This window comes from Xiphophorus couchianus, chromosome 5, assembly GCF_001444195.1.
Source record: "Xiphophorus couchianus chromosome 5, X_couchianus-1.0, whole genome shotgun sequence".
Lineage (NCBI taxonomy): Eukaryota > Metazoa > Chordata > Actinopteri > Cyprinodontiformes > Poeciliidae > Xiphophorus > Xiphophorus couchianus.
In genome coordinates this window covers 13,468,838-13,496,508 of record NC_040232.1, presented here as the reverse complement: position 1 = coordinate 13,496,508, position 27,671 = coordinate 13,468,838, and the positions used below count along the sequence as shown (strand labels likewise).

The following is a 27,671-nucleotide window of genomic DNA, read 5'->3' as shown; positions in this document are numbered from 1 at the left end:
TCGTTCTTTCGGTCATGACCCAAAGCTCATGACCATAGATGAGGGTGGGAACGTAGATCGACCGGTAAATATTCCTAGATTACAAAATTCAAGTGTTTATTTTATTATATTTTCTTCAATTTGCTGCAGTATTTTGACTTGCTTGTTTTGACTGACTGCTCTTAATTCCAGTGAACTCAGTATTTTCAGAGAACCTCTGAAATGTGAGCAAAGGTATGAAGTGTCAAAAAGCAGAGACAGGACCATGCCAGCTAGCCGAGAACAGGTAAAAATGAAGTGGTCAGAGTTGAGAGCACAGCAAAATACTATTGAGTGGGCTTGTGTGTGACTTAATCCACAATGCTCAAATGATTGTGTATTCATATTGATATAGGTGCTTTGACCAGCATACCTCCTCATACAGATTGGTAACTGCACACACTAAAATTGGTGGCACAAACAAAACGGCATGAAAAACATATTTTAAAAACTTGGACCAATTTATTGGGGGCAATGTATCTTTTCAGAAGATGAAAAGGACTACATTCATTTAGCTAAACAAAGAAAAACTACAGAGACTTGGGAGGCATGAAGGTACAGTGAGAGCATGGCCCACTATAGAAAGGATCATGTAACTTTGAAATAAGTAGAATGTTGCTCTTTAAATGGGATTGTTGAAAAGTAAAATCCTTATCATAGGGTTGAAAAGTTGAGGTGGAAGCGGCATTGTTGACGAATAGATGTTGGTAAGGAAAGGAGTATCCTGGCTTCTCAATTTGGTTGTTATGAAAATCCACTGTAAATGTCTGAGGTTTGGTAGAATTAACCAATGAAGAAAAAGTCAAAGAAACGCCTGAATATGTCAGTGATGGGGAACATGAATCAGAACATATTGTCCTGCTTTTACAAATGTTATCCAGTTCAAAGTCTGACCCAACCGACTGAGGGGACTGTCGTCTGTTGTCCCCAAAAGGACTTTCCAGACACAAATCAGTGCCTTCCCAATCGGACAATGTAGATTCTGATGTAAATGATTGGCACCCTGATAATTGTACACTGCATTCAACATAAGAATTTCTGAGCTCAGGAATAGGCGAATCCGGAGACATGGGCCTAATGTCACTACAAGACCCCATTGATTCAGGAGAATATCTGCATAACTCAGATACCAAATCGTCCTCAATTAGAGGCCTGGATGGCTCTTGTGCTTGGAAAGTAGATGAAACATCATCTGAATCCAACTTCCCGAGATCCGACAAGGGATCTGATTGTGATTTAAAGGAAATGCCTCGAACAACTTCTGCATATGTCAGAGGTCTCACTGTAGAGACCAGTGGAGAAACAACTACACCTGATTGTTTAGACTGTGTAGGAAGTGAATCTGGTGAATCTGTTTGGTTGTCAACAAGCATGTCACAGAGACAAAATTCAGAGCCTTCCAATTCGGAAAGTATAGAAAGAGGTGACAGTGGCCTATTTCCTGGGTACTGTAGGTAATAGTTACAGTGCTGACCATGTGACTGACGGAATGTAAAAACGTGAGAACAAGTCTGAGATTCACCAGTTGCTACAGATTCTGGTGAGGATGCTCTAAAATCTTCCAAACACTCATTTAGTTGCGAAAAATCCAAATCAGAAGACAAAGAGTCTGGGGACAAAGTTCTGCTAAATAACTTATCCAGTTCAAAATCTGACCCAAAAGACTGAGGGGACTCTCGTCTGCTGTCCTCAAAAAGACTTTCCAGAAACAACTCAGTGCCTTCCCAATCGGACAATGTAGATTCTGATGTAAATGATTGGCACCCTGATAATTGTACACTGCATTCAACATAAGAATTTCTGAGCTCAGGAATAGGCGAATCCGGAGACATGGGCCTAATGTCACTACAAGACCCCATTGATTCTGGAGAAAGTCTGCTTAACTCAGATACCAAATCATCCTCAATTAGGGGGCTGGATAGCTCCTCTGATTGGAAAGCAGATGAAACATCTTCTGAATCCAACTCACCGAGATCAGACAAAGGTTCCGATTGTGATTTAAAGGAAATACCTCGAACAACTTCTGCATATGTCAGAGGTCTCTCTGTAGAGAGCAGTGGAGAAGCAACTCCACCTGGGTTTTTAAACTGTGTAGGAAGTGAATCTGGTGAATATTTTCGGTTGTCAACAAACATGTCAAAAAGACAAAAGTCAGAGTCTTCCACGTCGGAAAGTATAGAAAGAGGTGACAGTGGCCTATTTCCTGGGTACTGTAGGTAATAGTTACAATGCTGACCATGTGAATGACAGAATGTAAAAACATGAGAACAAGTCTGAGATTCACCAGTTGCTACAGATTCTGGTGAGGATGCTCTAAAATCTTCCAAACACTCATTTAGCTGCGAAAAATCCAAATCAGAAGACAACGAGTCTTCGGACAAAGTTCTGCTAAATAACATATCCAGTTCAAAGTCTGACATGACTGACTGAGGGGACTCTCGTCTGCTTTCCTCAAAAAGACTTTCCAGAAACAACTCAGTGCCTTCCCAATCTGACAATGTAGATACTGGCGTAAATGATCTACGTCCCGTTAACTCCCCACTGCACTCAACATAAGAATATCGGAAATCAGGAATTGGCGAATCTGAAGACACCAGCCTAAAGTCACTGCAAGATCCCATTGATTCTGGAGAAAGTCTGCTTAACTCAGATACCAAATCATCCTCAATTAGGGGGCTGGATAGCTCCTCTGATTGGAAAGCAGATGAAACATCTTCTGAATCCAACTCACCGAGATCAGACAAAGGTTCCGATTGTGATTTAAAGGAAATACCTCGAACAACTTCTGCATATGTCAGAGGTCTCTCTGTAGAGAGCAGTGGAGAAGCAACTCCACCTGGGTTTTTAAACTGTGTAGGAAGTGAATCTGGTGAATATTTTCGGTTGTCAACAAACATGTCAAAAAGACAAAAGTCAGAGTCTTCCACGTCGGAAAGTATAGAAAGAGGTGACAGTGGCCTATTTCCTGGGTACTGTAGGTAATAGTTACAATGCTGACCATGTGAATGACAGAATGTAAAAACATGAGAACAAGTCTGAGATTCACCAGTTGCTACAGATTCTGGTGAGGATGCTCTAAAATCTTCCAAACACTCATTTAGCTGCGAAAAATCCAAATCAGAAGACAACGAGTCTTCGGACAAAGTTCTGCTAAATAACATATCCAGTTCAAAGTCTGACATGACTGACTGAGGGGACTCTCGTCTGCTTTCCTCAAAAAGACTTTCCAGAAACAACTCAGTGCCTTCCCAATCTGACAATGTAGATACTGGCGTAAATGATCTACGTCCCGTTAACTCCCCACTGCACTCAACATAAGAATATCGGAAATCAGGAATTGGCGAATCTGAAGACACCAGCCTAAAGTCACTGCAAGATCCCATTGATTCTGGAGAAAGTCTGCTTAACTCAGATACCAAATCATCCTCAATTAGGGGGCTGGATAGCTCCTCTGATTGGAAAGCAGATGAAACATCTTCTGAATCCAACTCACCGAGATCAGACAAAGGTTCCGATTGTGATTTAAAGGAAATACCTCGAACAACTTCTGCATATGTCAGAGGTCTCTCTGTAGAGAGCAGTGGAGAAGCAACTCCACCTGGGTTTTTAAACTGTGTAGGAAGTGAATCTGGTGAATATTTTCGGTTGTCAACAAACATGTCAAAAAGACAAAAGTCAGAGTCTTCCACGTCGGAAAGTATAGAAAGAGGTGACAGTGGCCTATTTCCTGGGTACTGTAGGTAATAGTTACAATGCTGACCATGTGAATGACAGAATGTAAAAACATGAGAACAAGTCTGAGATTCACCAGTTGCTACAGATTCTGGTGAGGATGCTCTAAAATCTTCCAAACACTCATTTAGCTGCGAAAAATCCAAATCAGAAGACAACGAGTCTTCGGACAAAGTTCTGCTAAATAACATATCCAGTTCAAAGTCTGACATGACTGACTGAGGGGACTCTCGTCTGCTTTCCTCAAAAAGACTTTCCAGAAACATCTCAGTGCCTTCCCAATCTGACAATGTAGATACTGGCGTAAATGATCTGCGTCCCGTTAACTCCCCACTGCACTCAACATAAGAATATCGGAAATCAGGAATTGGCGAATCTGAAGACACCAGCCTAAAGTCACTGCAAGATCCCATTGATTCTGGAGAAAGTCTGCTTAACTCAGATACCAAATCATCCTCAATTAGGGGGCTGGATAGCTCCTCTGATTGGAAAGCAGATGAAACATCTTCTGAATCCAACTCACCGAGATCAGACAAAGGTTCCGATTGTGATTTAAAGGAAATACCTCGAACAACTTCTGCATATGTCAGAGGTCTCTCTGTAGAGAGCAGTGGAGAAGCAACTCCACCTGGGTTTTTAAACTGTGTAGGAAGTGAATCTGGTGAATATTTTCGGTTGTCAACAAACATGTCAAAAAGACAAAAGTCAGAGTCTTCCACGTCGGAAAGTATAGAAAGAGGTGACAGTGGCCTATTTCCTGGGTACTGTAGGTAATAGTTACAATGCTGACCATGTGAATGACAGAATGTAAAAACATGAGAACAAGTCTGAGATTCACCAGTTGCTACAGATTCTGGTGAGGATGCTCTAAAATCTTCCAAACACTCATTTAGCTGCGAAAAATCCAAATCAGAAGACAAAGAGTCTGGGGACAAAGTTCTGCTAAATAACATATCCAGTTCAAAGTCTGACATGACTGACTGAGGGGACTCTCGTCTGCTTTCCTCAAAAAGACTTTCCAGAAACAACTCAGTGCCTTCCCAATCTGACAATGTAGATACTGGCGTAAATGATCTGCGTCCCGTTAACTCCCCACTGCACTCAACATAAAAATATCGGAAATCAGGAATTGGCGAATCTGAAGACACCAGCCTAAAGTCACTGTAAGATCCCACTGATTCAGGAGAATGTCTGCTTAACTCAGATACCAAATCATCCTCAATTAGAGGGCTGCATAGCTCCTCTGATTGGAAAGTAGATGAAACATCATCTGAATCCAACTCCCCGAGATCCGACAACGGTTCTGATTGTGATTTAAAGGAAATACCTCGAACAACTTCTGCATATGTCAGAGGTCTTAGTGTAGAGAGCAGTGGAGAAACAACTACACCTGATTGTTTAGACTGTGTAGGAAGTGAATCTGGTGAATCTGTTCGGTTGTCAACAAGCATGTCACAGAGACAAAAGTCAGAGCCTTCCAAGTCGGAAAGTATAGAAAGAGGTGACACTGGCGTATTTCCTGGGTACTGTAGGTAATAGTTACAATGCTGACCATGTGAATGACGGAATGTAAAAACATGAGAACAAGTCTGAGATTCACCAGTTGCTACAGATTCTGGTGAGGATGCTCTAAAATCTTCCAACCAGTCATTTAGCTGCGAAAAATCCAAATCAGAAGACAAAGAGTCTGGGGACAAAGTTCTGCTAAATAACATATCCAGTTCAAAGTCTGACACTACTGACTGAGGGGACTCTCGTCTGCTGTCCTCAAAAAGACTTTCCAGAAACAACTCAGTGCCTTCCCAATCGGACAATGTAGATATTGGCGTAAATGACCTGTGTCCCGTTAACTCTCCACTGCATTCAACATAAGAATATCGGAAATCAGGAATATGTGAATCTGAAGACACCAGCCTAAAGTCACTGCAAGATCCCACTGATTCAGGAGAATGTCTACTTAACTTAAATACCAAATCATCCTCAATTAGAGGGCTGGATAGCTCCTCTGATTGGAAAGTAGATGAAACATCTTCTGAATACATCTCCCCGGGATCCGACAAATGTTCTGATTGTGATTTAAAGGAAATACCTCGAACAACTTCTGAATATGTCAGAGGTCTCTCCGTAGAGAGCAGTGGAGAAGAAACTACTGTTACACCTGAAATTTTGGACTGTCCATATGTCAAAAGCGCGGTATTTGTATTGTGTTGAGGGAAAGGTACCAATTTACTTGAGTCTTTGGAATCTAAATCTGGAGAACAAGAGAGTGTTGAATGCAGTTTGCTCTCAATCTCTTCAATCATTTTTGTAGGATTATAATTGGTAACACTTTCTTCAGCCTCATTTTTCTCAAGTAATGATAATCTTTTTTTAGATAGTGTTTCGGGTATATTCTGAAAATGTAAGACATATTTTGGTTTTCTTATCAGCTCAAAGACTTTTATTTGTTTTTGAACTGCTGCTTCTTCAATAGAATTCTTCGTTTTTTCTGCTATTGTGTCTTTCTTTTTAGCTCTCTTTTCTGCAGAGTCTCCCTCTAGATCCGCATCCATGCCTCCTGTTTGCCATATATTTGCCACATCATTTTCTTCTTGACCAAGTACTGGCTCAAGAACAGAATTCCAGAAATACATGTTAGATTCTTTTCTATTCTTTGGTGTTTGGAGTTTTATTTTCTCATTTCTTAAATATGAGGTTTTTAACTTTTCACCTTCACAAAACGCTTCTTCACTTATGTTGTCATGAGCCTCAGGTGCTCTTTGTTTTTCCTCTTCTTCTATCTGATCTCCAGTCCAATCATTAAGATATGGCATAGGAGCACTTCTAGAGGATTTTATATTTACACATCTCTGAACACTGTATTGTACACATGGAAAATATGATGGGGGATTGCCATTTGACATGGTCCAGTTTGTTGGAGCTTGACTATCTGAATTACCTAATTGTTTTGTCAAGAATATATCTGGATACACCTCCTCACTGGGCATAATAGCATGAAAACCTTTGATTGTTGGTGGGGATGTTTGGTTCTCTCCTGAATAATGTAAGAAATAATCACAGTATTGGCTCCTCAGTTGGGAGCGAGTTGGTTCAGAGAACATGAGATCAAGAAATGAGAAGCTGCACTGAGAGGATTGAGATTCTGGTGAAAATGGTCTACAATCTGTCTGTGCTCCTTGATTAGAGGTTAATAATTCTGGTGAAAATTCTTTTCTATCAAGTAATCTAAACTGTATTAAAGTATCATCACTTTCAAATTCTAAAGACACAGGTGACAGAGTTTTTCTTTCTACCCTCTTATGTGAAACATCTGAAACAGCTTCACAAAGCTTAGCTGCTTGAGAGTTTGAGGACAGTGGCCTACAGGAATTCCATGACTCAAAAGACTCTGAAAAATAGGAAGCTGAAATCACAGGCATTGTGAACTCTTCTGGACAAATCCTTTGTTTATCTTCAGATGTTTGTGTGTGCAATGTGTTCTCATTGTAAATCTGATTAATATCTGTTGAGCTACATTTGTCAGACATTGCAGAAAGTTCTCGACAACCTTCCCAAGTGTTGAAAAAGTCTGCAGGTAAAAACCATTTGGTACCTAGTGGAGAATCAGGTGACATTGCTCTGTAATCACTAACTGACATGACAGATTCAGGAGATGACAGCCTGGACACACTTGTGTTTGTCATCCACATATCAGCTTTGAAAGGGTCTGCTTCATTAATCGGTGAAAATAAGTCATGCTGTTCCTCGGACACCAAATAATTAGGAGTGAAAGGGCAGAAATCTAAAACAACAGATTGTGAAGTCTCAGTTATTCTATCATTTTCAGGTTCAATGCGTGAGAAAAAACCCAAAGGGGTAATATTCAGCTCAGGAGTGTGGGATGTTTTAGATTTAATGTCAGTATCTTTATATTCTGGAAAAGGACATAAATTAGTATATCTATCAGTTGAGTCACATGTCAAATGAATGCAATTACTCTTTTGATGATTATATGGCATAATAGTTTGAATTTCCAGTTTTTTGTCAGATTTCACCATGTTGTTCTTCACTGAACTGAAAACAGATTCACTTGACTTAATGTCATCTTCATCAATGAAGGGTATATCATCCATTTGTACTTGGTCTTTTGGATTTTTGTTCTTGCATGACTTGACAGCTTTAACGTCCGAATCCAAACTTGAAACATGTGGAATCTTGTAATTACTACGTAGTACATCATCAGGTTCCTTCTGAGATGACCTACTTTTTTGTGCTACATCTGTGTCATCTTGAGCCAGAGTTGACTGTGTTACCATGGTTTGTGACACTGGTTCATAGAGTCTTCTTAGGCTAGTTCTAGTCACGTCTGTATTACCAAGCAGGGGAGTGCAGTTGAACTCATCAGGAAGCTTAGTAAAGTCACTTTCGGCTTTGTCTGACTCAGACAGGCTCAAACTGAAGTCTCTGATAGATATGGATAATGGTGCCTTCATAACTTCTGGTGACTTGCTTTCCATATCCTTACAAACACGCTGCATCAACAGTGAAGTTTGACAACAGTCACCTTTGAATGAGAGGCCGGTTTGGCCAGATCTGAGGCAATCACCTTCATTACAACTTGAAACTTGATGTTTCACCTGAGATGCTTGGCTCTTCAAGGTTGCTTCTTTTGTACTGACTTGTGTACTTACTTGCTCATCTGAGTGACTAGTGGATTCTTGTGTAATCACATCCTCTGAGGTCCACAGATTAGGGTTCAGTTCACTGTTGGGAGAAAAGAATAGGCCAAAACAACATGGTTTTGATTACAAGATTCAAACGTCATTAAAAGATAAGAACTGGGAATGTAATGAAAAATTAAGATCTTGAGAGGGGATGGACCATAATAGGCTTATCATAACAATACAAAACTTTACATTTAATGTAAACATTTAATGCATTGCCTTGCGTTGTTTGCAAGACAACGCTTAAGTTTGTCTTGCAAACTTATGCATTCTAAAGTTTTAAGATGCTAACAGCTAGTTAGTTGAGCATGTTCTAACAGAGCTTAGAAATCATCCATTGTCACTATTAGCCTGTCACTCCATCACAGATTTATTTTCCAGAATCCAGAATACTGTGACACACAAGTCCAAAGCAAATGTTTCCTAGTCAACACCATCAACAGATGGTAATTTTTTGAGTTGTACTTATATATAGTATATTACCCACCTAGGTTTAGTGAACTAATATGTATGATCATAGCAATAAGATCCTTCTGTATTTTTCACTAGTAGTAAATATTACCTTTAACTAATGACACCGTTTATATTCAGATTTTCAATAAATAACTATTGTTTAGTACCTGAACAAAAATGTGTTTTATAGTACTCCCATCAATGTGGCCACTCCACTGAATTTCTATGAATAATTGTATATTTGGGTCTGACTGGATTTCTTAAATGATATACTATCGGTCTGTAGAAACAGTTCACATTTAAATTCCAACCAATTTTGCTGAGTCAATAATAATTCTAATTATTGATTTACTGTGGGATTTCGGGATCCTCCAATAAGTCCCCGTGCATGCTTTCTGAGTGAGTTTGTCCTGCAGGTTCTGCCCATGAAGGAATATCCAATAAGGAGGCAACTGAGAGGTCTTCTTCAGACACAGCTGGGGGTGGTCTGCGGTCTGACTCTACCCTCCTCACAATTCTTGGGCTGTCTGTATCCTCTTGCACTGAAGATAGAGCTACTGAGACTGGAAAACATAGACCCTGGATTAGAGTACATGTTAACACACATATAGAGCTTGGTGTTTGAAATGACTTAAAGGTTCTGTTACCTTCACTGTGGTCAAGAGTCTTTTCTATCTCTGCATATGTCCTTGATGTTTGCTCTTGAACTGACTTGTTCATCTGGGTTTCAATAAGATGGACTATGTCCATGCGATTGATCTTTGTTAGCCTTTTGATCAGGCTACCCTCTGCAGAAAAACAGAAATTTTGTTAAAATATTAAGAATTGTGGATAATGAATTAAGAAATCCTTTTTTGACAATCTCCTAGCAGTAATACAACAGAAACAACATTCCTGTATGTGTTCACTAGGTGCCAGGAAATAATAATGATAGACCAACTCCAATAAGCCTTTGCAGTGCTTTTGTTGTTTGGTGCACATTAACAATGTTTAGCAATTTTATTTACAGCATTCCCATTGACAAAGAAACCACATGTTCTTTCACATTAGAAGGAACATTGCTAACTATGCCATCACATAGTTAATAATGGCAAGATTGACTTAAAAAATAACTGAAGAAAAAATACCATTTTGAGCAGTAAAGCTACAAGACCCTTCCAATTAATAAATCTGGCTTCTGATGTCTTAAATGTGCAGTGCCTAAAGTTTGTAAAAATAACTGCGCAAAAAAAAAACCCAACTAGAAATGTTCAAATTAAAACATATAATACAATTTTTAAAGGCAAATACCCGTAGCGTGTTTGCCTTCCCGTTCAACCCATCGTTGCAACAAGGCATGGCTCTGCTCTTGCAGGGAATTAGGATTCTCTGTTCTTACTTGCTGAACATCATCCTCATTGAATTCCAGTTCCCTTGCCAGCTCTGATGTTATTAAAAACAAAGAAACAGACAAAAAGGTTAAAGAGCCATCCCTGAATATTTCGGGCCATTTTACCGCAACTTCTAAGTAAATTCATTTAGATGGCTCGGTTTTCGAGTCCTTCACATATCGGCTCAACAGGGCCAAAAGGCCGGAGTCCACCCTGACGACTCTGATGGCTCAAATTAGCATCCCTTCTTCAATTGTAAATGTGGCCGTTGACCGTCAGGCCAGAATGTAGGAATGTGAATAGTCCATGTTGGGGGTGGGTATCTATGATACCTGCAGGAGATCAGATCTCCTGTAGGTAGTGCTCTTCAGTTTAGTTTTGAAGCATACATGAAGTGTTTTTGGAGAGATGTGACCTTTTGCATCTGATCCATGATGTTGTGCTGCATTATCCAGGTCATTTTGCCAAATGTACATAGAGTTTGCAAAACATACAATCTGTTTCAAAAAATATGCAAAGGTTTTTCTAAAAGAAATGAGTAATGTTTCTCTTTGAAATAAAGCTAAGAGGGTATTAATTGTGTTGATCCACCTCAAAAAAATCATGCAAAAAGTGTAAGCAAAAGAAATCTGGGAGACTTAGCACATGCAAATTTGCATGCAGCCTTTTGTGCTGTGGAGGATAAATAGGTGACTGCTTCACCTATTTAGTTCACAAGAACTAATGGCATTTATTTCAGTCATAATCTTGCGGGGGGTGACCAAGGTTCCATCACTATGTGACAGCTGGTCAGCAAACCTGGCAAACATGATTGACATGGCAGCACTGAATGCACATGTGCTTTATCAGGCATGCATTGGGGTGCAGGAGAGACGGGTGGACTTCCTGGTTGAGCTTGCAAAAGAGTTCGGTAACTCTCATGTGAGTGAGAAGAAGGCACACAAGGAGAAACTGCTTCGGCAACAACCTTCCACACCCAGCTCAGGCAAAAGGGCGAAGTGTCAGGTCAACCATCGATGCAGGATGCGTGTCCTGAGGCCGAAACATCATCAGTGACCCCTCACACCCCCACCATGGACTGTTCTCCCTGCTGCCCTCTGGAAAGAGGTTCTGCAGCATCCGGTGCAGGTCCACCTGGTTCCGAAACAGCTTTTTCCCACTTGCCATCAGACTGCTGAGCTCTTAACTGGACTGCACTCAAAAACTGGTCTCCACTTTATACCTTGCACATGTACAGAGCTAAATAACTTCTATTTTACTGTCAGTCCTGCACTTTATATTTTATATTTAGATTTATATTCATATTTTATACTGTATTTTATTTTACTCACAACATTGGAACCTCAAACATTATCCTGAGCCGTATGCAACGAAATTTCGTTCTGTATACACCCTGTGCATTGAAAATGACAACAAAGTCAGTCTAAGTCGAAGTCGAAGTCTAAGGAACAATTGTGCAACTGTGAGATGCGTTGAGGCCATTACCAGGGTACTTGGCCTAGGTAATGGCCCTATTTACTGAACAAAAGCACCTGCTAGATAAAATCCTCAGGCCAGTTGGACTATCTCTAGCCTGAATAGGTATATGTCCAAATGGCCTAACTCCAGCCATTCTATTAAAGGCATAATATTTTAGTGAATGTAAACTTCTTCTCCAAAATCCTTTTGGTCTTTCATGACTAGTATTTAGAGTATAGAAATAATTTAGCTAAACCTAATTAACTTAAAACATGAAACATTTAGTTTGACCTAATATTAGTGAAGAAAAGTCCACAGTGTACGTAAACATCTTTTTTCCAACTTTTGGCTCACTGGTCACTTCATTAGGTACATATATTCAATTGTATGTTGACACTAATAATGAATCAACAGATTACATGAAAGCAACCTAATGGATTTAAGTCTCTACACAGATTGAAGGCTGTTTGGGAAAGTTCAAACTGAGCATCAGAATGGTGGTGAAAGGGGATTTAAGGGGCTTTAAAGGTTGGTTGGTATGGTTGTTGTTGCCAGACGATTGATCTGTGCATTGTAGAAACAGCTGGTTTTGCTTTATTGATGTCAAACATTAACGAAGAATGAGCACACTGGTTCAAGACAACAGAAAGAAAAGCTAAAACATGGACAAAAAGACACAAAACAAAGGCTCAGGCTGCTGGTAATGATGTAATGGTGCGAAGATATTTTTTTGACAAACTTTTTGTCCGTTGGTGCAAATGGACAGTATGTTGTTGCAAACCCTTTCCATTCCTTATAACCATCATGTACTCATCTACAACATGGCTACTCCCAGTAGGATAATACACAATTTAACAAAGTTATAATCTTCTCAAGCCTGTTTATTAAACATGGCATTGAGTGTACAGTAATCCAATAGACCCACAATCACTAGCTGTCAATCCAATAGAGTATGTGATGTGGTGGAACAAGAATATCACGGTAATTGTATAGTTAATAAATATGCAGTAACAACATGATGCTATGATGGAGTATGGACCAAAAACTCTGGTGTTTTGTAAATGTCTATGAAGAATTAAAGCAGTACTGATGTCAAACGGGACTGGGCCTTAATTTGGTATTAGTTAGGTTTAGTTAATAAAGCAGAGGGTTAATGTGCCCTGCTCCATTTATGTTACTGAATCCATAAATATGTTTTTTAAAAGAATCTATTGTGTTTGCTATCAATGCATTGTCAACGTTTCTTTGTAGCAGTAAGCTGAAGAAAATGAATGGCTTACCAGTCCAGCTGAAGCCAAGAAGATCTGCAATGATTGCTAATGTTTCTTCTTTCCGGTCAGTGTCGTCCTGCCAGTCAGCTAAAAGATTCAATCATAGCCAAAACATAAATGGGGATATTGAAGACACCAACTGTTTTTAACAGTATATGCAGCATAAACACATTACATAAAATATCATTCTGGATAAATACAAAATGTAATTTCCTGAGGAATCTATGCTATAGGCTGTAAAGTCAATGAGGACATGTGATGTCTATATGGATGATAACACAAAACTTGGTTTGCTTATGCATAGTTACTACCTAATCAGATAAACAAAACATGCTTTTCGGCCATTAGTGTAAACAGTGTTGTTAATGTGTCAGTCAATATATGCAAATGGTTCACTGAGTTGATTAACATTAGTAAAAGTGGGTTGTTAGTACATAATCCCAACATTGCAATAGACTTGTATCAAAATTTTCTAATTTCAATCTTAGAATTGCTTTGTCCTCAGACACAGCAATAACTTATCAAATGTAATACACTATTACCCATGTGCACAAGGACACAAACAAAATATGGTAACAATATAAAATGGAGGAAATAAATCCCAATGTTAAAAAAATAACAGTAAATGGGTAATGGAGAGAATCTTCTCTAAAAGAGAAAAAAGGATCTCGCTGCTGAAGAGAGACGATAGACCAAAAGCCTAATTCATCTAAACCATACCTGATGTAAATTCTGGAGTCTGATCATCACCGATTCTCTGCATCTGAGTTTCCACTGTGTCATCCCAGGCAGGCCTGGACTCAAACACATCCTCTGTTCCGCAGGATGGATGTACAACTGGCAACTGACTGCCATCAGAATCTGAACTTTGGGAGGCTGGGATGTCATATGTAAATATAACAGAATCTGAACTCATGTGACTAGTGCTGCTCATTTCATCGGTCTCTAAAGAAGACCTCACAGATGTTTCATTTATTGGAGGAGAACTTGCAGAAATCCAATCACCCAAAGCTTTCTCCTGGATAACGGTAGTAGGTTTGGAAGAAAGAATACTTAATATATTAGAGGGTTGACTACTCTCAGAATAACTCCTACCTTCTTTACTAAAGGCGTTAGTTGTGTTATCCTCAGATCTAGTTCTACGACTAAAAGTTAGGATTTCGCCTGCTTCTCGAACTTGAACAAGCTCTGAAAGCTGTGGTTCTCTCCCCACTGATATTTCCTCTCTATCGTTGGGGGTTTCTTTGAAATCCGGGAGTGGGGGTGAGCGTTGATGATATCTCATTTCTATGACTGAGCATTGGTCTTCATCTTCATCAAGCTCATCATCATCAGATGATGAGGAATCTAAAGAATTCTTTTCAGATTCAGCAGATATGTCTAGCTGAAGGTCAGCTATTGTGCTGTCCAGATAGCCCAGCCCAAGGTTTTTGAGACTTTCAGCCTCTGTTGAAATATCTGTAAAAGTATTAGAAGCATTTGGAGAACCAAGCTTGGTGTTCGTACGGCTGCACAGATCAACATTTTGAAGCGATTTCTCAAGTTTTGACTTTTCAAGAGAGGGTTTTGTGGTACTTTTGGATTCAGGACTGGAATTTACAGCACAGATATATGGAGTTACCTGTGATTTTGGGGTCCCTTGAAGGGTTGTGTCTGAAACAGTTGTTTCCAAAACAGCCTCCTCAACAGGATGTTCCCCGACATGAAAGAATGAATATGATTCCTCTTCCTCATCAAAAGTTCTTCTTGTCATATCAATAGCTCCACCCCGAGTCATTTCAAATAGCTTTCCTTCCTGAAACTGAAATGGACTGGGGCTTTTCTCCCCACCTGGTGTCTGCACAATTATTTTTTCAGGTGTTTTTGTGTCCTCCAAAGCATCAAGAGGCACGTGTTGCTCACCCTCAGTATGTTCCTTTAAGGTCACATTATCATAACTGCAACATAATGTGACATCTTCTACTTCAATAGTTCCATAGTCCTGGGGGTTATTGTAAAACTCCGAATCATGTGTCAATACTGACTCATTTGCAAAGCCACTGGGTAAGGTATGTTCATTTCTCACAGTGCAGGGAAAATGTTCTTTTGCTACTTGAGAACTCGCACCTTCTGTCATGTCTTTATGTATTTCTGCTACTTGGGGCACAGAGACACTTCTCTCAGGTTCCTCTTTCTGACTTGTAATTATACACAGTGAATCTTCAACTGGCTGATTAGAGCGTTCTGCTACTTGTTTTTCAGAGCTTTGGTGTAGCACATCTGTTAAGGAAAGCTTTGCAGCTGGGTCAAATTTGAGATCCACTGCACTTTCATCAGACAGAGAAGGGGCATCGACCAATTTGTCTTTCTTCATTTTTGATTCATGTTCCATTTCATCAAATGTTTTGATCTTTACAGCTATTTTAAACATCTCCTCTTCTGGAGTGTATTGTTTATTGGTGGTGTCATTCTCACTGTCATTACTACCAAGAGAGTCTTGCCTAATGAGTGTGTGAACACTCTCGTTTGACCACATACCAGTTACTTCATGTGTAGACTTAGGAGAATGATCATCCATCACTTTATTATCCACTTGTGGGATTGCAGTTGTGTTTTCTTGTGTAGTGTTGCCAGATTCATCTGTATGAATGGCTTTATCAGAAGCAAAACATGCTTTGAGCTGGGAAGCATAATCTTCATACACAGCTGTCTGTACTGGCATTTGAAATTGTTGTTCCTTTGGTTGAGTAGGACTTCCTTCAAGAGAGTCTTGACATGGAGATTCTTTAGTGGGGCTTGGCTCAATGGAATCAGGAGATTTCTTTGATGATCTGTCTTCCATAAGAGGACTGGCCTCTAATGAATCCTGATGGCATGGTTCCTGATCTGAGTCATCAAACCCCTGAGTCTGAAGGCTGTCTAAATCAGATGGTCGTTTTAGCGTGCTATGAGTACTTGAAACCTGAAAAGACCCTTGTATATTGAGATGTGATGAAGCAGCTAAATTTAAATTATCTTCTAAATTATCCCTGGGCAATTTTACTTCTTTGCAGCTCTCACTGACCAGATCTTCCTCAGAATAACTTTGTCTTGTCAATGGCATTTGTTTGTCATTTTCATCCAGGTCACTACTGAGAAGGGACAAGATGCCTGTCATATTTTTCTCAGTCACTTGCTTTTGTGGGCTTTCTTTTCTCTCAAAGTAAACATGTTCAAACTCATTCTCTAAATCTGATGATTGTTGTTTTTGTTTGACTCCAAATGCAGCCAGCTGAATGTTTCCCCCTTCCCCAATCTGTTCTTCTAAATTATCTCTTGCCATTTTAATTTCTTTGCACCTCTCACTGACCAGGTCCTCATCAGAAATACTTTTTGTTATCATTGGACTTTTTGAGACATATTCATCTATGTCAGTTCTCAGATGTGACAACATTGTTGACATATCTTTTTCAGTCATTGGCTTTTTTGAGGTTCCTTTTCTCACAACATCAACCTGGTCAAAATGAGTTTCCAAAACTGAGGCTTGTGTGTGTTCCTTGACACCAACTACATGAGTCTGCAAGTTTTTGTCAGCCGCAACCTTGTCTTCTGAATTATCACTCGCAAGTTTAACTTCTGTACAGATTTCGCTTACCAGATCTTCCTCAAGATGACTTTGACTTGTCACTGGTTTATGTTTGAAATATTCATCCAGGTCACAACTGAGATGGGACAACATGCCTGACATATCTTTCTCAATTACTGGCTTCTTTTGGCTTCCTTTTCTCTCCATATAAACTTGTTCAAATTGGGCCTCTGAAACAGATGATTGTGTTAGTTCTTGCACTACAGCTGGGTCAGCCTGAACATTTTCCTCTTCCACAGGCTTGTCTTCTGAATCATCGTTTACCAGTTTTGTTTCTTTGCAGTTCTCATTTACCAGATCTTCCTCTGGATGACTTTGACTTGTCACTGGTATTTGATTGAAATATTCATCCAGGTCACAACTGAGATGTGACAGCATGCCTGACATATCTTTCTCAATTACTGGCTTTTGTGATCTTCCTTTTCTCTCCATATAAACTTGTTCAAATTTGGCCTCTGAAAGACATGTTTTTGTTTGTTCTTTGATTACAGCTGTGTCAACCTTAACATGTTCCTCTTCCCAAGTCTTGTCTTCTGAGTCATGTTTTGCCAGTTTTGTTTCTTTGCAGCTCTCATTTACCAGATCTTCCTCTGGATGACTTTGACTTGTCACTGGTATTTGTTTGAAATATTCATCCAGGTCACAACTGAGATGTGACAGCATGCCTGACATATCTTTCTCAATTACTGGCTTTTGTGATCTTCCTTTTCTCTCCATATAAACTTGTTCAAATTTGGCCTCTGAAAGAGATGTTTTTGTTTGTTCTTTGATTACAGCTGTGTCAACCTTAACATTTTCCTCTTCCCAAGTCTTGTCTTCTGAGTCATGTTTTGCCAGTTTTGTTTCTTTGCAGCTCTCATTTACCAGATCTTCCTCTGGATGACTTTGTCTTGTCACTGGTATTTGTTTGAAATATTCATCCAGGTCACAACTGAGATGTGACAACATGCCTGACATATCTTTCTCAATTACTGGCTTTTGTGATCTTTCTTTTCTCTCCATATAAACTTGTTCAAACTGGGCCTCCGAAACAGATGTTTTTGTTTGTTCTTTGGCTACGGCTGGGTCAGTCTGAGCATTTTCCATTTTCTCAGTCTTGTCCTCTGAATCATCCCTTGCAAGTTTTATTTCTGTGCAACTCTCACTGACCAGATCTTCCTCAGGTAGACTTTGTCTTGTCACTGGTATTTGTTTGACATATTCATCTATGTCACTACTAAGATGGGACAACATGCTTGACATGTCTTTCATGATTATTGGCTTTTTTGGACTTTCTTTCTTCTCGACATAAAGTTGTTCAAATTGGGGCTCTGAAACAGATGGTTTTGTTTGTTCTTTGATTGCAGCTTGGTCAACCTTAACATTTTCCTCTTCCACAGGCTTGTCTTCTGAATCATCCTTTGCCAGTTTTGTTTCTTTGCAGCTCTCATTTACCAGATCTTCCTCTGGATAACTTTGTCTTGTCACTGGTATTTGTTTGAAATGTTCATCCAGGTCACTACTGAGTTGTGACAACATGCCTGACATATCTCTCTCAATAACAGCCATTTGTGATCTTCCTTTTCTCTCAAAATAAACTTGTTCAAATTGGGCCTCTGAAACAGATGATTTTGTTTGTTCTTTAACTATGTCTGGGTCAATCTGAGCATTTTCCATTTTCTCAGGCTTGTCCTCTGAATCATCTCGTGAAAGTTTTATTTCTGTGCAACTCTCATTGACCAGATCTTCCTCAAGTAGACTTTGTTTTGTCATTGGTATTTGTTTGACATATTCATCTATGTCACTACTAAGATGGGACAACATGCTTGACATGTCTTTCATGATTATTGGCTTTTGTGGACTTTCTTCTTTTTCCACATAAACCTTTTCAATTTGGGCCTCAGAAACAGATGTTTTTGTTTGTTCTTTGACTATGGCTGGGTCAATCTGAGCATTTTTCATTTTCTCAGTCTTGTCCTCTGAATCAATCAGTTTTATTTCTTTGCAGCTCTCACTGACCAGATCTTCTTCGGGCAGATTTTGTTGAGTCACCGGTATTTGTTTGACATATTCATTCAAGTCACTACTGAGATGTGACAACATGCCTGACATATTTTTCATGATTGTCGGATTTTGTGGACTTCCTTTTCTTTCAACATAAACTTGTTCAAATTCATTCTCAATTACAGACATTTGTGTTTGTTGTTTGATTACAACTGGTTCAGTCTCAAGGTTCTCTATTTTCTCAATCTCGTCTTCTGAATCATCCCTTGCAAGTTTTATTTCTTTGCATGTCTCATTTATCAGATCTTCCTCAAGATGACTTTGACTTGTCAATGGTTTTTTGATGACATATTCATTCATGTCACTACTCAGATGTGACAACATGCCTGACATTTCTTTCTCTATTGCTGGCTTTATTGGGATTCCTCTTCTCTCCATATAAACCTGTTCAATTTTGGCCTCCAGGTCAGATGTTTTCGTCTCTTCATTGACTACAACATGGTCAGTCTGAACATTTGCGTTCTCCTCAGTCTTGTCCTCTAAATTATCTCTTGAAAGTTTTATTTCTTTGCAGCTCTCACTTACCAGATCTTCCACAAGATGTATTTGTCTTGTCACTGGCATTTCTTTGACATATTTATCCAGATCACTACTCAGATGTGACAACATGCCTGACATTTCTTTTTCTATTGCTGGCTTTATTGGGCTTCCTCTTCTCTCCACATAAACTTGTTCATTTTTGGCCTCTGGGTCAGATGTTTTTGTCTCTTCATTGACTACAACATGGTCAGTCTGAACATTTACGCTTTCCTCAGTCTTGTCCTCTAAATTATCTCTTGAACGTTTTATTTCTTTGCAGCTCTCACTTACCAGATCTTCCACAAGATGTATTTGTCTTGTCACTGGCATTTCTTTGACATATTCATTCATGTCACTACTCAGATGTGACAACATGCCTGACATTTCTTTTTCTATTGCTGGCTTTATTGGGCTTCCTCTTCTCTCCATATAAACTTGTTCAATTTTGGCCTCCAGGTCAGATGTTTTTGTCTCTTCATTGACTACAACCTGGTCAGTTTGAGCATTTACGTTCTCCTCAGTCTTGTCCTCTAAATCACCTCTTGCAAGTTTTATTTCTTTGCAGCTCTCACTTACCAGATCTTCCACAATATGTATTTGTTTTGTCACTGGAATTTCTTTGACATATTCATCCAGATCACTACTCAGATGTGACAACATGCCTGACATTTCTTTCTCTATTGCTGGCTTTATTGGGATTCCTCTTCTCTCCATATAAACTTGTTCATTTTTGGCCTCTGGGTCAGATGTTTTTGTCTCTTCATTGACAACAACCTGGTCAGTTTGAGCATTTACGTTCTCCTCAGTCTTGTCCTCTAAATCACCTCTTGCAAGTTTTATTTCTTTGCAGCTCTCCCTTACCAGATCTTCCACAAGATGTATTTGTCTTGTCACTGGCGTTTCTTTGACATATTTATCCAGGTCACTACTCAGATGTGACAACATGCCTGACATATCTTTCTCTATTGATGGCTTTATTGGGCTTCCTTTTCTCTTATCACAAACTTGTTCAAACACTATTTGTTCTTTGACTTGAACTACATGAGTCTCCAAGTTTTCCTCTCTGCCTAGCTTGTCGCTTGAAAAATCTCTTACCAGCTTTTTTTCTTTGCATTGATCATTTATTAGATCTTCCTCAGAATGACTTTGTCTCATCACTGGCTTTTCTTTGAGATATTCTTCTAGGTCACTGCTGAGATGTGATAACATTAACATGCCTGTCATATCCTTCTCAGATACAGAATGTTCTGGGCATATCTGTCTTTCAGTATGAATTTGTTGGCATGGAGTCTCCAAAACTGAAATTATTCTTTCTTCTTTGGGTGAAATTACAGCAGTCTGGGAGTTTTTATTTTTCTCAATTTGTTCTTCTGAATGATCTCTAGACAGTTTTGCTTCTTTGAAGTTCTCATGGAGAACATCTTCCAGATGGCTTTTTCTTCCCACTGGCTCTTTAATGTATTCATGAACATCAGAACTGAGATGTGAAGACATACCTGACACATTCTTTTTGGTTTCAGATTGTTGTAACCTTGCTCCTTCTCTTTTGTATTCTTGTATCAACGTTGAATGGCCAATTTCCTCTATTATGTTTTCAGATGCACTACTTTCACTATCTTGATCTTCTTTTATTTGACATGTTTTCTTGTCCTTGTATGGGGAAAATTTACCATCACTGACTGAAAAGTTTGTTGAGAAATCTTTTAATGTTTCAGATGTTTGGTCTTTTTCCAGTTCACTTTTTCTTTTGTCACCTGCTGCCATAATTATATTTTCATTTGTCCAAATCTGTGTTCTTTCACCCATCAATATTTTTTTGTTTTCATTAGCTAGTGATGCTAAAGTGTCTTCATCTATTTCTTCATGTACATCTGTTTCTTGACACTCCTGCTCAATTTGATGTTTTTCAAAAGACTTAATCTGTGGACACTGATCAAAATCTTTTCCCATTAACAACAGCGTCCCTTGCATGTCCTTTTCTGCTGTTGATGCCTGGTACGATGTTTTCTTCTCTGTTTGTATATCTTGAAGTCCTGGCTCCCTGATAATGGTTTCTTTTTCTTCTATGTCAATTTGTCTATAAAGTATTTTGCTTTCATAGTCAGCCAATATATCTGCCTCAGCTGCCCCAAAACTATTCTTTTCTTCTTTGGTTTCACTTACTGAAAGACTAAAAGTCTTTTCATTTCTTCTTTGGTGGGTGTCAGAAGTTTGTATTTCTCCTGAGCTAGAACAAGAGGAATCAACACTCTTCTCTGAAGATTCAGTCAAGTTTTCATCCTTGGGTGTCCCAGGGAGGTCAGAACTGATGTCTCCCACATAGCAAGGACTGTCAAAGTCATCAGGTGATTCGTCCCCTTCAAGGACCAACACTTGATAATTGACATCTGAAACTGTTTGAGTCTGCCTAAACAGCTGATATTCGGGATTTTCTTCCAGTTCAGCCTTTATGTCAGCACTGAAGTCCTCAGAAGTTCTGCGATCTGGGCTGATTTGAGTTTCCTCAGATAAACCCCTAAAAGTGCTTAAGAAGGATCCATCTAACTGCATTTTCCCTGGGCTTTTCTCTGACAAATCTGATGCTTCTTTCTTAAGGCTAATATTTTTATCATTGAAATCAATCCTCTCCATTTTTTCATCAGTATTTCTAAAATAGGTCACATCAGAACTTTGTTGAGATTCATTTTTAGACTCATTCTCTTTGTTTACTGTTTGGCGAACTGAAGTAATGGTTGGAATATCCTTTTGTGCTTGAGGAGCTGGAACATCATTGGTTTTAATATTTTGAATGTGTCCATGTTCAACTGAAGAGTCCTGGAATGTTTTCATTAGTTCTTTCACAGACACAGTGGGCTTACCTTGCTCCTCACCTGGGGAACAGATATGTACTGTCTCACGTTTAACAGAATCAGGACGTGGAACTGTTTTTCCAAAAAGAGAACCGTCTGAAACTGCTGCTTCCTCAGATTTACATCCCACAAAATTTGATGTTTGATCTTCTGTGCTGTCACTTTGCGGACTAAGAACCGTGAGGCCCTGAGTATGGTCCTGGGATTCAGATTCAGACACAAAATGTGTGCTAGAAAAAGCTATGGCTATGTGTTGTGAAAGTCCTGTGGTATTTTGTGGGAAATCCTGTTCTGTTTGGAATATTTTCATCCGATCCTTCACAGACAGTGTCTCTTTATCTTGCAGCTCTCTGTTTCTGCACTCTACCAGTGGGCTATCATTTCCAAAGTCATCTTGAACTGTATCAGCAAACTTTACTGTTTTACCATTGGAAGGTCTTTCTGATATCAACAGGGTTTTCTCAGTAGTGTTTCTGATTGAGCTAACTTGTTCATCTCTCATGTCCATCTTGTCCATTTTATTCACATCCTCATGTTGACTGAAAATGACAGGAATCTCATAGGTTGGACTCTGCTCTGTTCCAAGTGTCTCTTCGGTATCTGAGAGCTTGTATTTCAATGTTTCACTATGAGACGAAAGTGGTGGCTTATGCTCAAAAAGCCCAAATGTACATTTTGATGGGTCCTGTCCAGTCTGAAAGGCTTTCATTAACTCCTTCACTGACATAATCTCCTCTAATCTTTCTGTCTGAGATCTAGGAGATTTAGGGGATTTGGGAACTTGTGGAAGTTCTGGCATGACATCATCTTGTTTCATTGGAACAATGGAAGATTTTTCTGCACATGCTACACCTTGACTAGTTTTTTGCATGTCCTCCTGTTCAACTTTGGTTTGTAAAGCTTTAACCTTGTCTTTTATGGACCCTATAGGTGTCTCAATAATTAAAGGAGAAACAGGGGGCTGAATAACTGAGCTAGCTGAAAAGCTTTCTTCAAGAATAACTTCACCATCCAAAGATTCCTCAGAGCTCACCCTTTCCAGCTCCCCCTCAGAGCTGCTACACCTGGACAGCTCTCGTTCTCTAAGCTTTTTCCTTATAGGTTTTTTGATATTTGGGGGACATTGTTTGCTATGTAGTGCTGTTTGCAATATAGTACCTTGACCAGATGTGCCTTGGACAAGGTCTTCTTGTGAACTATGTCTCACAGCAGGTTCAAAATTTTCTCCCATATCTGTGTTGACTTTTGAGACCATGGCTGTTCTTTCTTTCACTGACTCACTGCTATAAATAAGGTTCTCTTTTTGAATCTCTCCAGTCATTTCAGATCTATCTTTAAAGTATTCCACTGCAGCAAATGACTCTTTTTCAACAAACACTACAGCTCTAGCTCTCTCCTCATAGACATCTATTGGAAATACTGCAGATATTCTGACATCTGATATGTCTGATAGAATGTCTGGACTTGCAAGAGTTGCAGGATCAAGTGGTTGATTAGTTCTCAGTGAGAATGTCTCAGTAGACTCAGATTCATCATCTTCAAAGACAAAAAGTTTCATAACCAAAAAGGGAAGATAACATATGGGACAAATCAAGTGGGAAAGAGAGACATTAGAAAATCGTGATCAAGACAATGCCATTAAATATCCATCTTCAGTTCACAGTGAAAGAAGAAGTCTGACAGGGCAGAAGATAAGAAAATCTTGGAAAAAAGGCCCAACAGGGTAGTAGTCCAGAAAGGTTTGAAATAAAAAAAAGAGGAGCAACAGCATAAGCAAAAGCCAACAGGAGAAAAAAAATAAGGCAGGTAAAATGTAGACAAGAACAATGACAATCTGTTTTCTACACATTTTGGAATCTAACATGAACAAAACAAAAAGCACAGAATGTAACAAAGAAACCCACATGTGAAATGAACAGACACGACAGATTAACAAACATCGTCAAACCTACTTTTGAAATAGGCATGTATCACTATAACATTGCATTAAGTATGAATTGAAGAGAATTACAGTGCAACTGAAAAAGGAGGTGCTTTATAAACCAAGTAATCTTAAGTCATTGGTAATTTGCTGTTTTAAAGTATCAATCTCAGCTCAAGACAAAAGTAGTATCACATATTGATATGTATTGTGAAAAGCATAGTTATATTTTTATTCAGAAGAACTGCAGATGTATATTAGACAATAGCTAATTTGAAAAAGGTTATGGTTTTGTGACTTTATGGCCCATACAAAGAAATGATTGCAATGTAAAATAAAACAAATGAAAGTGGGGAAATCTTCACTTGCAGCTAGCATTTAGTGCAAGGAAGATTAGATAAAATGTGTGATGTTAGCTAGAATACAATTTTTGTACATAGTCGGAACTAGAGAACAAACAAGATGGTATTGTTTATTAAAATCAACCAAAAATTAGAGAAAATTGAAAAATAAGTGTTTTTTTAAACAACTAAATGGTGATTTCTTCATTTACTTTAACATCATTGGACACAACATCAATCCAACATAGATACAAATTAAGATTATTTGTCAGTTCAGTTATTATTATTATTTTTTGGCAAACTATACAACCTTTCAAATAATAATTTAAACAGCTCAGCATAGCTAATACAGAAAGTTTCATTATTAGCAACTTTGAATGACTGCCACAGTTTCAAAATTATTCAATTCCTTTATAAAAAGCATATTTGGTAGCGTACCATTTGGTCATCATGAACTGCTGCAAACGTGATGCATAGTCAGACACTAGCTTCTTAGCCCACTGCTTATGGACAAAGAACTCCACTTTACTAATATCCTTAGATTTGAGTATTGCCACTGCGTTTTGCAAGTCCAACCTGAGAATTTCAATATAATTCAGTTACTAAAGGCCATTCAAGTATCTTCCAGGATGTCTTGTGACAGGTTAATGAAGTGTGCAGTAAAATCATTTAAAGCAAGTGTAACATTAATTTTTCTTATATTACTATATTGGTTTAATCTTATTTTCTGAGTTGATTTTAAAGCTTTTTTATTTTTGGGTTGTATTTCTGGGTAGGGCAAATACATATTTTTGACATGCTGCTAATAAAACAGATAAATGGATGCAAACAAACAAAAAGAGGCCAAAATGAATACTTTTTATATTTTGTTAGCACAAAATAAGTGTGCTCTTAAATTGACTAAGCTCTTAAATTGAATGAATCAAAATCATTTTAAGCCAAAATGAAAAAGTATTGTTTTGACCTTAATGATTGGCTGTTAGAAAAATCTAATCAGTGAAAAATGAAAAATGCTAAGAGATGGAGAGGGTTAGTATAGTCTGCAGTGAGGGAACACAGCCATAGCATAGCTGCCATCAAAAAACATGTTACTACACATTGTGTTAGTGGAGCCAAACAAGAAGCACGGTTCTCACACTATTCTATCACATTTAGCTACCAACAGTTAATGAAATGTCAATTAATGGACTGATTTTACATTTAGTATTTAATAGATTTCTTTACAAGAAATAACTGAACAAAATTTGGTCTCAATTAAAGGCATGTATCTAATCTTTCTGTTTTTGTCTAAAAATGTAATGTATACATTTTCAAATTTGGAATAAATATCACTGGATAAAAACTTACATTTCTTCTCACTCTTCTCACTCTGAAAAGAAAGAATTTAACAGTCACTGTTATAGCTCTGTGATTTAATATTTTTTTACTTTAAAACAGCACATAAAACATTTAATTTACCTCATCTTCCCCATCTTGATCTGAGTCAGACTCCTAAGGAGAATAAAAAAACATTTAAGTCTCTATACTACTAGAAAGATTGCGCAGTTTCTAGTTATGCATTCCTAGAATATAAACCAATAATAATTGTTTCACTTTAGATATTTACACTCACTTTTGAGTATGTTGGAAGAGTGATGTTAAGGTTGCAGATGGCATTGTGATGAAGACTTCTGTATGTGCGTGGTTCTTTAGTGAAAGACAATCGTCCGCAGGGCTCCTGGGCAGTATCACGAGTCTGATCAATGAAGACATCATTGAATTTAAGGCTCATTCATAGCGATCCAAACAGGCATTTCAGAAATGTTTGCTGTTTGTATGATCATACTTTAATAAAGAGTGCCAGTCTGTTCTCTTTAAAAGCAAAGAAACTGAATACATGGCGCTGTCCACTCTTGGTAAGGGGTACAAGGTTTCCGAAGCAGTCTGCATATATGGGTTTTCCTTCCAGCACCTGTTTGTAGATAATATGATAATATGTGAAAAGTATATAACACCATCTTTGCTCTATTCAATTGCATGAACACCTTTTAGTACAACATTAGGAAAAAAATCTTTGTTGTATTTAGTTGACCATAAAAATGGGCTTCTATAATTTCTTTTCTCAAACATTTCCCTCATTTATGTATTCATTAACCACACCTCAACATCTCGGCTGCGAGCTACTTCGGTGAAGTTCTCTTGCTGTTCCAAGGTTTTGTCCATCTTGTCATCTGTCATGCAGAAGCACCGCAACCGTGCCTCAATGGGGTCCAGCGTTTTGGCAAAGATGACAAACTTAGCCATGTAGGGAACACAGATGATTTCTCTGTACAGCTGTGTCCCAAAATTAACAGACTCCTGGGTCTGTCTGCAGTCTATAAGCCAGAACCTGTAAATTTGTCAGTAGCCAGCATTTAGTAACCAGAAGACTAAATAAGGAAGCATACTGAGCTTACAAAACAACTTCAGTCCACACCAACAACCTTCAAAAGAGACACCAATTTACCTTGCTGAAACATTAGTGGTGAAGGAAACACACTGGTTAACAAAGGTGAGTGGTGTGGAGCCAGTGATGTCTTCCCACTGGGCAGGTGTGGTTCCACCTAAAACATAGAACAAGTTACATGAGGTGTTACATCATATTGGATGCTATTGATAATAGAATGGTTATATAAAAAGAATTTGCTTTAATGGATAAAAGCAAAGACAACAGTTCATACATAAATATAAAACAATCTAAGCTGTGATTTTAGGTTAAAACACCTAAAAAACACCTAGATTGTGGTTCACAATATATAAAACAGATGTTTTTAAACAGGTTTTAAGTTGTTATAATTTCAAGAACTTTATTATAAAAGCTCAGATTATTTGCCATGTTACCTGTTATACTGCAGAGCAAACGTAAAGTGGGGGTCTCCCCACTGAACATGGCATTTGGTCCATCGGTGTTGGAGCTCTCGGGGATTGGAATCGTCATGGTGATCGGTTTGTGAAATTTTCTCCGTCTGGGTTCTAATGTAACAATTGGGCTAAAAGTGGCTTTGTTGCCAAGACTCTTTTTCACCAGCTCCACATCAATAGGCTGAGCCTAAAAATAAAGACAGAAAATGTGCTAATAGTGTTCTGTAAACAAGAAGTGGTTTACTACTGCTCCACAGTGTAAACTGTAGAAACCGATGGTAATAAAGCATATGGAGGCAGTATGCAAATGTGTGCATACAAGCAGGTAAATATTGTGATCACCATAGGCAAGCATCATCATAAAGAAATTTAGCAATTTATAGGATCTGAAGGAAGACAAGCTAACTTGTCTTCAGTCTTTAACTACATTTGATGTAGTTAAAGATTTTTGCCTGGTATTTAGGTATTTTTGGTTGTATATTCTGAATTTCATAGTGCTATAAACTAAG

General features: G+C 38.5%; 2 protein-coding genes across 20 annotated transcripts in view; both read right to left on the bottom strand.

The window, feature by feature from the left end:
• The window catches only part of ank2a (ankyrin 2a, neuronal), a 77,277-nt gene that overhangs the window by 9,017 nt on the left and 40,589 nt on the right, over positions 1-27,671 (bottom strand). For 17 of the 18 annotated variants that reach the window (XM_028016206.1, XM_028016201.1, XM_028016202.1 and 14 more), the window contains 13 exons: positions 27,142-27,349; positions 26,768-26,864; positions 26,422-26,650; positions 26,108-26,233; positions 25,895-26,017; positions 25,741-25,773; positions 25,630-25,651; positions 13,726-23,556; positions 13,015-13,092; positions 10,197-10,328; positions 9,554-9,694; positions 9,259-9,469; positions 8,421-8,493 (listed from right to left, as the gene is read on the bottom strand). In XM_028016206.1, coding sequence (XP_027872007.1) covers positions 8,421-8,493; positions 9,259-9,469; positions 9,554-9,694; positions 10,197-10,328; positions 13,015-13,092; positions 13,726-23,556; positions 25,630-25,651; positions 25,741-25,773; positions 25,895-26,017; positions 26,108-26,233; positions 26,422-26,650; positions 26,768-26,864; positions 27,142-27,349 — 11,304 coding nt within the window. The remainder of the gene's footprint in view (positions 1-8,420; positions 8,494-9,258; positions 9,470-9,553; positions 9,695-10,196; positions 10,329-13,014; positions 13,093-13,725; positions 23,557-25,629; positions 25,652-25,740; positions 25,774-25,894; positions 26,018-26,107; positions 26,234-26,421; positions 26,651-26,767; positions 26,865-27,141; positions 27,350-27,671) is intronic. The other variant, XM_028016207.1, reaches the window with a different exon arrangement.
• On the bottom strand, positions 72-8,414 carry LOC114143854 (uncharacterized). Of its 2 annotated transcripts, none has more exons than XM_028016211.1 (2): positions 5,549-8,414; positions 72-1,738 (listed from the first exon to the last, which is right to left on the bottom strand). In XM_028016211.1, exons 1-2 carry the CDS (start codon positions 8,265-8,267, stop codon positions 549-551), a joined length of 3,909 nt encoding a protein of 1,302 aa, XP_027872012.1. In that variant the 5' UTR covers positions 8,268-8,414; the 3' UTR covers positions 72-548. The 2 variants fall into 2 exon arrangements, with proteins under 2 accessions (XP_027872012.1, XP_027872013.1); XM_028016212.1 differs by having other exon boundaries at positions 72-1,755; positions 5,566-8,414.